The 14430-nt window shown below is 42.0% G+C and overlaps 1 protein-coding gene across 1 annotated transcript in view; it reads left to right on the top strand.

Annotated features, from left to right (window-relative positions):
* LOC116287287 (stalled ribosome sensor GCN1) overlaps positions 1-14430 on the top strand; it is a 35217-nt gene that overhangs the window by 18396 nt on the left and 2391 nt on the right. Inside the window, exons 32-59 of the mRNA XM_089032793.1 lie at positions 212-322; positions 819-959; positions 1355-1408; positions 1751-1840; positions 2152-2308; positions 2713-2834; positions 3111-3225; positions 3668-3847; positions 4522-4742; positions 5275-5343; positions 5494-5632; positions 5846-6042; positions 6290-6547; positions 7004-7219; positions 7436-7600; positions 8046-8207; positions 8607-8699; positions 9195-9338; positions 9751-9864; positions 10111-10266; positions 10923-11036; positions 11551-11781; positions 12160-12353; positions 12885-12999; positions 13189-13285; positions 13360-13508; positions 13575-13679; positions 14031-14249. Of these exons, the coding sequence (XP_088888919.1) occupies positions 212-322; positions 819-959; positions 1355-1408; positions 1751-1840; positions 2152-2308; positions 2713-2834; positions 3111-3225; positions 3668-3847; positions 4522-4742; positions 5275-5343; positions 5494-5632; positions 5846-6042; positions 6290-6547; positions 7004-7219; positions 7436-7600; positions 8046-8207; positions 8607-8699; positions 9195-9338; positions 9751-9864; positions 10111-10266; positions 10923-11036; positions 11551-11781; positions 12160-12353; positions 12885-12999; positions 13189-13285; positions 13360-13508; positions 13575-13679; positions 14031-14249 (4128 nt within the window). The remainder of the gene's footprint in view (positions 1-211; positions 323-818; positions 960-1354; positions 1409-1750; positions 1841-2151; positions 2309-2712; positions 2835-3110; positions 3226-3667; positions 3848-4521; positions 4743-5274; positions 5344-5493; positions 5633-5845; positions 6043-6289; positions 6548-7003; positions 7220-7435; positions 7601-8045; positions 8208-8606; positions 8700-9194; positions 9339-9750; positions 9865-10110; positions 10267-10922; positions 11037-11550; positions 11782-12159; positions 12354-12884; positions 13000-13188; positions 13286-13359; positions 13509-13574; positions 13680-14030; positions 14250-14430) is intronic.

The following is a 14430-nucleotide window of genomic DNA, read 5'->3' as shown; positions in this document are numbered from 1 at the left end:
GACGACAATGATGATGATGACGATGATGATGATGACTATAATGACGACAATGATGATGATGGTGATGATTGTGATGATCATGATGGTAATGTTTAATAATGATGATGATGATGATGATAATGATAATGAAAAAGATGATCATAATGATGGTGATGATAATAACGTGCACTTTCGTTATTTTTCCCACTTGTCGACTTTTCTTCTATTCCAGATTCCTCCTCTCTTTGCATTCTTCGTTCCTACTGGTCTCGGTGATCGAAACAAAGAGGTCCGTAAAGAAATGCTCAACGCTGCACTCCAAGCAGTCAACGACCATGGCAAGGTAAAGGGACTTTCTACTCAGTCAATAGAACCAATCACCAGTATGAGTGTTAGAGATACGTCTTCTAACGCCCTGTTACACGCAATGTTTGCTCATGCAATGTGTTTTGCGAAAAGGCTCTTGCACATTTCACAAGCTTTTTTGTGTGTGCAACATACCCTCGTGCAGAAGTCCAACAATCTTTAATTTTTTACAACTCGCGACAATTTGTCGCGCAGGACAGTTGAAATGGAACATAGCCTCGTACACCCTGGGTTTTTTTTTTACAAGAAAAAAGTGAAACAAGAAAATTTTACAACGTCTTGAGTTTTATCGTTATCAGCAAAATGCAAGATGGATGGGATGTTTAGGACTTAGGGAGGAGGCTGGGTGTGGTGAGGGGTGGGATGTTGGGAACAAAGTTACGATTGAAGAACTTATGACCAATTTTAAAGAACGGGGTGCCAAATTCTATAGTTTGCCTTGTAATAACAATTCTCGTCTGTTGTACTTTTAGGATAACATCTCCAACTTGTTGCCAGTCTTTGAAGAATTCCTAGACATTGCTGACGACACTAGTGAGCATGACATGATACGACAATCTGTTATCATCCTGATGGGATCCTTAGCCAAACATCTTGATAAAGAAGATCCTAAGGTGAGTAGAAGAGAGTAGAACACCACACCCATGTAGTATAAGTAGGTTAGTTGAACCATGACTAGTGTACATGACAATCTGTTATCATCCTGATGGGATCCTTAGCCAAACATCTGGATAAAGAAGATCCTAAGGTGAGTAGAAGAGAGTAGAACACCACAACCATGTAGTATAAGTAGGATAGGTGAACCATGACTAGAGTACATGACAATCTGTTATCATCCTGATGGGATCCTTAGCCAAACATCTAGATAAAGATGATCCTAAGGTGAGTAGAAGAGAGTAGAACACCACACCCATGTAGTATCAGTAGGATAGATGAACCATACTAGTGTAGAGACCTTTCAGTGATCACGACATTATTCTGCCTCATATTTTTTCTGTTATTTTCCCAGGTCAAACCAATTGTTAACAAGCTGATCAAGGCTCTCTCCACGCCGTCACAACAGGTTAGTACATCCAGGGTTGGCATGGTTCTAAACAATGGGAATCATGGGGGGTGCAGCGATAGTCACTCGCCACTCATCTCTGGGGTCTCTAATTCATGGACTCAGCCTCACATGTGAGTAGATCTAGAGTTTTTTAAGTCTCTCCTTTGATATGAGGGTTTTTCTCCAGGTTCTCCAGTGGTTTTCTTATCTCCGCAAAAACTATCAAGTCCCTCTGATTTGTGAGTTAGACATCCCCTGACTTTGGTCAGTCCAGAGGTTGTTTCAGGGTTCAATCAGCTGTGATCAACCCAGGTTTCAATGGTTTGGTAGCATTAATAACCTAGATATTGTCTGCTGTAGGTTCAACAAGCTGTTGCTAACTGTCTACCACCTTTGGTCCCTGCTATCAAAGCTGAGGCACCAGAACTCGTCAAGACGCTTCTGAATCAAGTGAGTAAGCTACAGCTGTAAAAGTAATGATAAAAGGGTAAATTTTACAGCAGCTCAAACTAGTTTTTAGCTAGTTATCTCTTCTTACGACTATAAATATTTCTTTGCCTGCCTGCTGCTGCCTGCTTGCCTGCCTGCTTGCCTGCCTGCTTGCCTGCCTGCTTGCCTGCCTGCTTGCCTGCCTGCTTGCCTGCCTGCTTGCCTGCCTGCTGCTGCCTGCCTGCTTGCCTGCCTGCTTGCCTGCCTGCTTGCCTGCTTGCCTGCCTGCTTGCCTGCCTGCGTGCTTACTTCTTTAACATTTTTTGATGTAGTTATTGGAGTCCACTGCGTATGGTGAACGTAAAGGAGCAGCGTACGGGTTAGCAGGTCTCGTAAAAGGACTCGGAATCCTGTACCTCAAACAGCTAAACATAATGACAACGCTACAAGAAGCCATACAAAACAAGAAGAACTACAGACACCGTGAAGGTTGGTATGCACGGGAAACATTGAAAAGGGTTTTCTTTACTCTTAGCCAATCACAAGGCACGAAAACGCACGCCATCCAATCACTGTCATTAAACTGGAAAGCCATTTGAGAGCCAATATTTTGTTTTTCTCGCTTATACGGTATCCTTTTTATGGAATTTATATATGAATGTCTGACTGTAGTGATATCATACTATTTCTCATCATTATTCATACAATTTTAAGATTTAAAAAAATCGCAGATTTTATATTTTTCGAGTTCGTGTTCGAGTTTCGAGTTTTTTTTGTTGTTGTTGTTGTAAATTAAAAGCTTGTAAATTATGAAGATCTGGTCCACGTGTTGCCACGCCTACTGCTCTGCTCTGCTTATCTGTTTATACACTATTATTATTAATATAAATCAGGTGCGCTGTTTGCATTTGAGATGCTGTGTACGATGCTTGGGCGACTCTTTGAACCTTACGTCGTCCACGTGTTGCCACACCTACTGCTCTGCTTTGGAGACGGCAATCAGTTCGTCAGAGAGGTTAGTGAACTAATTAAATAGAATCTTCTAGTTTTCTTAAATCGGGAAAACGGAAACGCTTTTATTTGATGCTTAAGGACAAATGCAACACCAGAAAATTGCTGGGTTTCAATCAGCTGATAAAAGTCTTTAAACCTCGTTTTCTGCTCCAAACGGTGGTCAAACACTGACCACCATGTGCTGTCAGCCAGCATAACTCTTATTGAAGACACACGAAACAGGAAATGACATCAGGTGTGACATTTCTCTGAATAACCCATCATTATCTTATTCCAGGCAACTGACGACACTGCCCGTGCTGTAATGAAACATCTCAGTGCTCATGGAGTCAAGCTTGTCCTTCCTTCTTTACTCTCAGCCTTGAATGAGGATTCCTGGAGAACCAAGTCAGGTAAGCTTAGCTTTGACGTTAACGTAAAGGAGACTATATACTCCCAGTGATGCGCAGATAGTTCCTGGGGTCCCCTCCCTCGTGGCAGGGATTTAAGGCTATTGCGCATGTCAGTATAGATGTTTTACGATGAGAATCAGAACTTTTGGCAGTTTTTCGATAAATGAAACAACAAATTTATTTCCATTTTGAGCACGAAATATTTGGCACTATATCTTTGATGTCTTGAGCTTTTGTTGCCCGCGTAGATTGCTTTAGACAAAGGTCTAACATTTAGCCGAGCATAGCTTTACTTTACCTACAGGACGCATTCTCGTATCCTGACCCTACGCATTTTTTTTGAAAATCGTAGGATTTGGCTAATGAGTAGGGTCTGGGTACGAGAATTTTTGAGGACACTCAAACGTGGTTACTATAGTTTTATGTTGTGAATTGTCTGCAGGAAGTGTAGAGTTACTAGGTGCTATGGCGTACTGTGCTCCCAAGCAGCTGTCTTCTTGTCTGCCTAGTATCGTACCGATGCTCTGCAAGGTACTCACAGACTCACATCAGAAGGTACAAAAGTCTGGTGCCCAGGCCCTCAGGCAAATTGGCGCCGTCATAAGGAACCCCGAAATTCAAGGTAAGATGATTTGAAAGAGTTTTGTAGTTAGGGTTTTTCTTCCCTCGCAAATGGTTTGAATCAATAGGACGATGGTCTATTGTGCGGGAGGTCGTGGGTTTAAGGCTCGGCGGCTGAACCATTGCTCAGGGTCTAAATATTCGAGTAGAAGGTGCTGCCTTGCTCTAAACCTAGCTTCCAATGGTTAGACCATTGCCATTTTGTATACGATGACCACGTGAAATAGCGGGCTCTTCTCGTTTAGGGAGTTAAATGTAGAGGGCCATATAAGTTTATTACATGCGACTGTTGCGCCTTCTGTAAAAATGGTTTATTGTTATAATAGTTGAACCTCTATTAACCAATCATAAGCGGCCAATCTCTGTTTTATTTAGCAGCCACTTGACAATCCACTGTGTTCCTTGAAAACAGACTCATTTACTCAGGGTTAGCCTCGAATCAGTGTCTTAATATTAACAATATACCAACGGTAAAGTAAAGAATGCAAAACTTCAGCAATACAAACACTTTGAAATTCCACGGACCCTCACTGGAACACATGAATATTCTACACAAAGTCGAGTCTAAACCTGAGCAACAGAGAACTCCAAACTTGAGTATTCCCTGAGGGAGGCTCTATTGAATTTTCTATTTAATTTGATCTAAATCATTGTTTCTCCATTATTATTATCCAGCTATTTCATCAGTTCTACTTGAAGCACTCATGGACCCGTCCACCAAGACCGCTCGCTGTCTACAGGTCTTGCTACAAACATCTTTCGTCCACTTCATTGATGCTCCATCTCTCGCTCTTATCATGCCTGTTCTTCAACGTGCATTGAATGAACGCTCTACCGAAACTAAGAAGATGGCGGCGCAGATTATTGGCAATATGTACTCGCTCACAGACCCAAAGGTAGGTAAACTGACACCAATCTTGATTCCAGAGACCTGTCATTCTTACTGCGCATGCTCGAGAAAAATTTCTTTGAGCATGCGCAGTAAGAATGACAAGGTTCTGGGGTCGAGAGTGATACCAGTGAAAGATGTTTGCGCATGCGTGAGTTTTAGCATGTTTTCCAAGAAGTTTTAGTGAGAAAATGAATGTGCTTTTCCCCCCCCGAATATGCAAAAACATTCATGTGAGACCAAGGTACTGTATTTCAATATTAAAATAAAGTCAACATTAAAGAATTAGCATTCAGTTAAGTCAATTATATATATTTTTACAATAGCACAAATACGTTTTGAAATAACTCGCATACAGACATAGAGCATACGTAGACGTTTTGTCAGGTTAACCAGTGTTAACAGCGGAGAGGAGGCGGTAAGCCGTGAGGGATGGGCTCGGACATCATATAAGAACATGACCTATTACGCATGTTCGTACCGTGTTAACAGCGTTAACTGTGACGTAATGACTGATAAAAGTGTTTCTTCTTTTCCAGGACCTGTTGCCTTACCTCTCGTCTGTCGTTCCTGGCTTAAAGCAGTCTTTATTGGACCCAGTACCCGAGGTAAGTCTAATAAAGCCGAAATTAAACTCATTTTAAAAATGCACTGTAATTCTGCCTAAACAAATTGGGGAGGTCATACTCATTGACCCCTCTCTCCACAACCACGAAGAAAGATTTCTTTATTTAATGTGGCTGTTTCATATTGTATAGGTACGTGCAGTGTCCGCCCGTGCTTTAGGTGCTCTAGTCAAAGGAATGGGCGAAGAACACTTTGAAGACTTGCTACCTTGGTTAATGGAGACGCTGACGTCCGAGAACAGTAGCGTGGATAGGTCTGGTGCAGCACAAGGTATTCTTTAGACCTTAACCCTAATCACGTTTCATACCTGTACAGCCACATTTCTTTTCAAAATATATTTTCATATTCAAATATTAAAACTCCTTTGAGAATGTGAAGACAATAGGGCTTTTAAGTTGTGACGTATTTCCGGGTCCAATCACAAAAGATACTAGGGCCATACAGGCCATACAATTTAATTTCTTTGTCTCTCTCCTTGCACAGGTATCAGTGAAGTCCTCTACGGCCTGGGCAAGACCCGTCTGGACAAACTCATGCCAGATGTAATCAGTACTACAGAAAAGACTGAGCTGGCGCCGCACGTGCGCGAGGGATATCTCATGCTGTACATATATCTACCTGGTACCTTTAAAGAGGAATTCACCAAGTATGTTGGTCCTATTCTCTCCTCTATCATACAGGTAAGTCTTTTCTTCCCTCTCCCTCCCTCCCTCCCTCCCTTCCTCCCTCTCTCCCTTCCTGGTCCTATTCTCTCCTCTATCATACAGGTAAGTCATGTCTCTTTCCCTCTCTCCGTCCCTCTCTCCCCTCCCTCCCTCCCTCGAACCCGAGACTCCAGAGGTGGGAAGCGCTACCCCACCCTTGATAACCATGACACAAAAAATGTTCTGTAGGAAGTTATTTTAAATATCTTTTTTCTCTCCCTAGGGACTTGCGGACGAGGTTGAATTCGTCCGTGACACGTCGCTTCGTGCTGGCCAACGCATCGTCAACATGTACGCAGAAACAGCTATAGAGTTGTTTCTACCCGAGATGGAGAGAGGCTTGTTTGATGATAACTGGCGTATTAGACACAGTTCTATTCAGTTACTGGGTGATTTGTTGTACAAGATATCTGGAGTCACGGGCAAGATGAGTACTGAAGGAGATGAGGATGATAATTTTGGCACTCAACATTCGAATCAGGTTATAAAGTATTATTATTTTATATATAAATATATATACTTATTTCAATATTTTTATGGTGTTCATAGACATATGCACTTCATACTTATAGTGCAGTTTTCGTATGACTGTGAAAAATTCCCTTCACGAACACGGCCATGACACGGCAATGGATACGCCAGACCAATCACATTGCACGAGAATTTACTCTCCATCCAATCAAAACCCGAAACACGGCATAAATACGGCGCGGACACGGTCACGCCAAGGTCACGGCAATGCCAGACCAATCACATTGCGCGTGAAAAATTCAGCCAATTAAAATTCTAGAAAGCATCACGGTCACGGCACCTCACGCTTATGGCACTGAGTATTTCACAGTCATACGAAAACTGCTCTAATGAAATGCGTGCGTCCTTGAATTCATAACATAGAGAGCTGTTTTACTAAATTAAATAAAAATGTTTATATTCTCAGAAAATCATCGATGCCCTTGGTGTTGAGCGTCGTAATCGTGTCCTGGCTGGGCTCTACATGGGCAGATCTGACGTCTCTCTGATGGTCAGACAAGCAGCACTACACGTCTGGAAGGTCATTGTTCCGAATACTCCCCGAGTACTGCGCGAGATATTATCGACTCTCTTCTCGTTACTCCTCGGCTGTCTTGCAAGTAAAAGTTTTGATAAAACTCAGGTAATAAAAAAAGATTGCTGATAAATCTGTTTCCTACAGTGTGTAGCTGAGCATTGGTCTGTTGTACATGAGGTCCTGGCAGCGCCAATACTCGGGGTTTTAAAATATCATATCAGGTGCTGACTTTGTTGACAATGTAAATGGTTCTGCCATCTCACTTAGTGACTTATTTGCGTGTCATCCATACTAAATGAAATATCGTCATGGTTTTCACAGGTTGCAGCACGTACCTTGGGAGATCTTGTCCGTAAACTAGGTGAGCGTGTGCTACCTGAGATCATTCCCATCCTTGAAGAAGGATTGAAAAGCGAGAAGAGTAACGAACGCCAGGGTGTCTGTGTTGGGCTGAGTGAGATTATTAGCTCTATCAGCAAAGAACAGGTAAGTTTACACGTAAGGACTCTTGGGAACTGGAAGGAAGAGGAATGAAAGGGAAAAGAAGAAAATGAACGGGTGGGAATTAAAAGGGATAGGAAGAAATGGAATAAAATTGAATTGAATTGAATTTAGGTGGAACCAAATTGATGGTTTTCACGTCGGCCATGTTGGAGGAACTTAACAAAAGAATTGTCAATCAACTCTTGTTATATCCTCCAACATGGCCACCGTGTCTTTTATTTAATTCTCTTGGGGATGGTTGAAAACCATCAATTGATGTGTAAAATTATTCAAAAAAGAAAAAAGGAATGGAAAAGACGAGTGAAAGAAAAGAAGGAAATAAATAGAAATAAAGAATAGTTTTTTTCTAGATTATGAAATGACTACACAAATGATGATACAGTAAATATAATAATCGACGATAATAATATGGTGTGTCTATACACAGGTAACCCAGTACGTAGATTCATTAGTTCCCACAGTTCGCCACACTCTGTGTGACCCGCTGCCTGAGGTGCGACAAGCAGCAGCCAAGACGTTCGACAACTTGTACTCTACTATTGGAGCCAAAGCTTTGGATGAGATTCTGACTGATCTACTCGATAAAATGGTAATGTGTTTTATGCGTTGCATCAGACTGACTGACAAACTAACCAAATGACCGACTAACTGGCTGAATGGACAAATAACGACCAACTGACCAACTGACTAAATATGAACAGTTGACCACTAAAGTGACCAATTGACTGACTGTCCGTCCGACCGACTGACCGACCGACTGACCGACCGACTGACCGACCAACTGACTGACTGACAGACTAACAACCTCACTGACTGACCGACAGACTAACAACCTCACTGACTAACAACCTGACTGACAGATCGACCGACTGACTGACTGACTGGCTTACAGAATGTCAATTTTACTGACTAGTTTGTTGATTGGTTTATGGACTGAATGATGGATATAATCAACTGACTACATTGTGTTTTATTTGTTGTTGATCAGGATGATCCATTATTATCAGAATATGCTCTGGATGGACTCAGGCAAGTCATGCAAGTCAACAGTCGCGTTGTTCTACCCTTCCTTGTACCAAAGGTAACGTTTAGCCTTCAATTGTTATTGTTTGACTACCTGTGGTGGTCAGTCATTCTTGTTACCGTTGGGCTACCTGTGGTGGTCAGTCATTCTTGTCACCGTTGGTCTGCCTGTGGTGGTCAGTCTTTCCTTGTTACTGTTGGGCTACCTGTGATGACGTCATCTGCGGTAGTGTGTTTCCTGTGGTGATTTCAGCATTGGCCTACCCTTTATCTATAGACCTTCAAAATATTTCAGTCTTAGGTTTCGTGTGATAAGCACCCTAACTTCCTTCTTTGACCTGTCGTCTGAGCTACCTGTGGTTATTTCAATTTAGACAACTCACCCCCACCCTACCCCCACACAGTCGTCTGAGTATTTAACTGATGTCTATATTATCTGTGTTAGTAGTTGATTGCTCCTCATGCAGTTAACGCCTGTGCTTTAGGCATATTATCGTCATTGGGCTGGTGATGTTCTGTATTTAACTATTGTTTATTTTATCCGTGCTTGTAGCTGATTGCTCCTCCAGTTAACGCCCGTGCTTTAGCCATCTTATCGTCAGTGGCTGGTGATGCTCTAGTCAGACACCTCGTTAAAATATTACCTGCACTTCTCTACTCAATACAAGAATCAATGGCTGCTGGAAATGCACAAGAGGTTTGTTGAAGCTCTTTCTCGCTCTATTGTCATCTCTCCTATATACCCCTTGCATGTGACGTCAAACCAACTGAATTTGGAGAACAAAACCAAAGAATTTCAATCTCTAGAGAATGGGAAACCTATCGTAATGTCCTCTAAATTGAGCTGCATTCCGACGTGCCGCAGGGGGTCTAGGGGTCCTGCTCCTTTTTTTCTCCTTTGGGAAATGCAATCTCTTTTCATGCAAAAACAAAAAAAAAAACAAAAAAAAACTTTAAAAATGGCCGTCATAAAACCTCATTATACCATATTTCTGCATGTACGAGTGGATATTTTTTCGGGTCTGCAGTATTTTGTCGATGCCGTCAGGGCGGTATTCGTACTCTACTGAGTATTGTTGAACGACAGGTTTATTTATTTGTCGTTTAAGGAACTCGATGGAGCTGAGAAGCTTGTTTTGTCCGTTGAGAGCGATGATGGTGTGAAAATAGTCATCGAAGAGCTACTTGAAGCAACAAAGAGCAAGAACCCAGGCTTGACGAAGGTAAGGAAAGATAACATGAATATTGAGGATTTAGTGGTTGTCAAGGGTGATGAAGATATGAAGAAGTAGTCGTATAAATAAAAGTTGCTTTAACGGTAAACAATTAGTGACACACTATGAACTAACCGGAGGACGCGTTATTGAATCAACCTGTTTCCACAGCTATGGCCACTGCTCTAACATATCTAAAAGCCTCTGAAATGGAAAAAAAAACCCGTTGATATTCTTATGTCTGTGTTTTTCAAGGCTGCCGTTATACTTCTGTACAAGTTCTGTAGCAAAACCAAAGCAGATTACTCACCATTCATCGGCACTTTGTTTCGTCATATCGTACATCTACTGAACGATGAGGATGTTGATGTTGTAGTCAACAGTTGGGAAACCTTGAGAGCTATTATTGAGGTAACACTTAGTTATCAATTATTATTATTATTAATATTATTATTATCATCATCATCATCACCATCATCATCATCACTTTCATCACCATCATTATCATCATCATCATCATCACTGTCATCATCACCATCATCATTATCATTATCACTACATGTATCATCATCATCATCCTCATCACCATCATTATCATTATCACTATCATCAACATCATCATGTATCGTCATAATCATCATCATCATCACCATTATCATTACCATCATCACATCCATCATCACCGTCATCATCATCATCATCATCATTTTATTATAATAATTATTATTAAGTTATTAAAAAGTATGACAAATACCTTATTTATTGCATTGCAGTCGTTCCTCCATTTTGAATGTTTTCTCTTTCACTTCATGTATTTTTCTCTTATTCGTTTGTTCTTTTCCATTTTTTCTCCCTCCTTCTGCAGCTTGCCTACTCTCTCTCTCCCGTCTTTCAATGTACAATTGTTTTCTCGTCATTCTGAACGCCCATCTGACCATTTGTTTTTTTATAATGCCAACAGTTTGCTAGCTTGCTCTCCTGTTCATTAAGAGACTTTATCTATGTATGATGTAACTTCTATTTGGTCAGCCTATCCTTTTCTAATGATTTGTTCGTATCTCGTCCAGGGCCTCCAGCCAACCGAACAGCTTCAATACATCGACCCATTACTTCAAGCTATCAGTTATGTACGCGATGAGGTCAGAGATGGAGAATTACCAGGATTTTGTCTTCCAGGCAAGGTAGATGATACTATTAGTTCTACTATATCTTTGTTTGTATTATCTATACCCTGCATGAAACAAACTCAGGGCTGATTAATGCAAGGGCACGGCTAACTCACAAAACAGGAAAAGCGGAGAACCTGGAGAAAACTCTCAAATCAAGGGAGAAACTTAAAAAACGTTTACTAAAATAGTGTGATACCGAGTCTAGGGATCGAACCCGAGACCCGAGACCCGAGACCCGAGACCCGAGACCCGAGACCCGAGGCGAGAGGCGAGTGAACTACGACTACACCACCCTTGATTTCCGTAACACTTCAATCATAACGTCATGGCATTTATATTGGGCGTGGTGGGGGATAAGAGAGAGTGTTTTTATTAAATGTATATTTCACTGGTGTCATTTCTTGTTTATTGTCAGGGTATGAAGTGTATTCTACCCGTGTTCCGTGAAGGCATATTGGGTGTGGTGGGGGTAAGGGGTAGGGGGTGTTGCTAATAAATACCTTTATCATTTCTTGTTCGTTGTCAGGGTATCAAGTGTATTCTGCCCGTGTTCCGCGAAGGCATACTCACAGGAACCCCAGACCTGAAGGAAAAAGCAGCCAACGGACTGGGTGAAGTCATCAAACTGACCAGTGCGGCTGCTCTCAAACCTTCTGTAGTCAACATCACTGGTCCTCTCATCCGTATCCTTGGTGACCGATTTAGCTGGAATGTTAAGGTGGCTGTGCTAGAGACACTTGGGCTGTTGCTAGGCAAGGTAATAGGTTGTCATAGTGATGCAGGTGGGCGTTGACCGTGACATTGAATTTCCTCATAATTTCATTCAACCATTTTATTTCTGCTTTACTTCATTTTATTATTTCTTGGTTTAATTCATTTCGTATAGTAGGGCCATAAATGGCGTGTCCGAGGATTGAACCCAAAATCACACAGCAGAATCAGTGAATATAACAAGTATACACGTCAAAATCCTCTTATGCTTTCAGAACATGTTTCATTCTCTTGAGAATAAGATTCTTTGTTATAGTCGTATCCATATTCATGTGTCCTCTCATGCGCAGCTGTTAAACAAAGAAATTGAAAAACCTTACACCTAGGCTAAAGAGGTATATGATATATTTTTCTTGGTTGTTAGGTTGGAGTCATGTTGAAACCCTTCTTGCCTCAGCTACAGACAACATTTGTCAAGGCGTTGAACGATCCAAACAAGGCCGTCAGAGGCAAAGCTGCTTGTGCACTTAACCGACTCGTCATACTCCACACACGTGTCGATCCACTTTTTACTGAACTACAGAACTGTGTCAAGAACAATGAAGATAACGCTATCAAGTAAGATTTAAATATTTGTTTTACGTGGTGATATGAGGAGTCGTTGCCCAGTCTGCCTGACCAGAGGCTAATGTTTATGTGTAGGACGCACTCTACACTCACTACGTTTAATGCTCTAAGCACACCACTTTCAAATCAAAACTCAATTCTTGTGGAGGGAGGAGAACCTTAGAACCTGGATTAAAACTCCTCCTGGAAAGGGAGAGAAAAACACATCAAATAAAACATGGCGTCTACAGGAATCGAACCCGCGACCCGACCCTTGGGACTCATAGTGATGAACAGCCAACGTTTTACAGCGACTCCAGCCTCGCCACAACAACAGAAAAAACAAACCTCTTATCTTGCAGGCTCCACTGCGCCTGAATCATTAAGTTGACACAATTGATACATTCTAACTTCTATATTTGCACTCTTAGAGAGCTCCAATCGTCCTCTTTTTACAAGCTCTGCGTGTACGGTTAATCGGCGTTCTCTCGCAAACTAGACAAAATAGAAAGTAATGGCATTTTTCTTCTTGTATCTCGTAAGGGAGACGTTATTGCAGGCACTGAGGGGAGTGATCAGTGGTGCTGGTGAGAAGATGAGTGAAACAGTACGAAAAACACTGACAACAACGTTATTGTCCTTGTTAGGACATGGCGAGGTGAGGAATAACACTCATTTCTTTCTCGATTCTTTTCGTTTAACGCCCCCCTTGCCAGTGAGGACAGATTAAGTTGAAAGGGCATAACCTCCCCTCCTGACGAGACAAGTACACTCCCCTCCTTCCATTCTATCTCTGTTGTATATCCGTCTATTACTTGCAATAACAGCTACTTTGGTTATATTTTAGAATATCATACGCGTTGCCGCAGGGATCTGTATTGGGTCCTTAGCCACTATTTTACCTGATAATGAACTAGAAAGCCTGATTAGTGACCACCTCACAGGTACGTAAAGCATTGCGATTTCTTACCCGTTTGAACTAAGTAATCAAATAGTTCCATATCTTTTGGGTTGATAGTAAATGATCCTTCCGTCGACTGGTTCCTGCGCCACGGTCACGCCATTGCCCTGTCAGCGGTGTTGCACGATGCACCAGACAAGATCTTGGCATGTGGTCTGTATGACGTCATCACTGATGCTGCTGTTACCCATGCCTCGACGGACAGGGTAAGTGAATCCCCTTGCACGTGTTAATAGTTTGACAGAGATGTTTGACTAAAATATATTTTATAGATCCCAATTGGAAGTTTTGGTGTGCGTTCTCTGGGATTTCTGCTGTCGCATTCCAGGAAACAATCCCAGAAACCAGCTGCGCAAGTGGTACAGACATTAACTCAGGTAAAACCCTTTTTGTCTTCGTACATGTCATCAAAATGGCAACGACATGGTCGCAATGGTGTAATGTACTGTCAAAACTGTTTTCAACGGTCTGACTAGTGTGAGAACTGATTACCATCCATACCAGTCTCTTCGGTTCAAAGGCCGTACGGTATCCTACGCACTGCAAGTTTTTTTTGGTGGCCTCGCTATACTCCCAACGACCTGCAGTACCTCTCCGTAATTTATTCCCCGCCCTCCCCTCCCCTTGCGCTTTTGTGGTTTCATTTTTGAGACCCCCCACCTCACACCCAGATGTGCTCCAATCCTCATCAAATACGAGGAAATAATGTATACTGTATTTTACTCTAGATTATCCAGAATGGCGCCACTGAGGTTCGCAGTCTGTCCGCGTCTGTCATCAAATATGCTTCCAATTCATCAGACGAACCTTTTGATATCACGACCCTCAAGAGCCTAGTACCTGCCTTGATAGTTTCTGCCAAAGATAGGAACACAAGTGTTAAAGCATCAGCTGAGGCTGCCCTGGCAGATGTCTTGAAACTACTCTACGGTGACGACACATTACAGGTAAATTTGAACAGTTTTCCGTTTTCGTATGACTGTGAAAAGCTCACGGCACGAGCGCGGTCGTGACACAGCAATTAAGGTATAAGGGAAGCTAATCACATTGCGCAAGAATTTACTCTGCATCCGATCAAATACCCGAAACACGACACAGTCACGGCGTGGACACTGTCACGCCGTGGAT

This window comes from Actinia tenebrosa, unplaced genomic scaffold, assembly GCF_029948245.1.
Source record: "Actinia tenebrosa isolate PJP-AT-01 unplaced genomic scaffold, QUT_ActTen_1.0 PGA_scaffold1__47_contigs__length_23844297, whole genome shotgun sequence".
Classification (NCBI taxonomy): domain Eukaryota; kingdom Metazoa; phylum Cnidaria; class Anthozoa; order Actiniaria; family Actiniidae; genus Actinia; species Actinia tenebrosa.
Note: the sequence above shows the minus strand (reverse complement) of the source record. Positions and strands in the feature narration are given on the sequence as shown.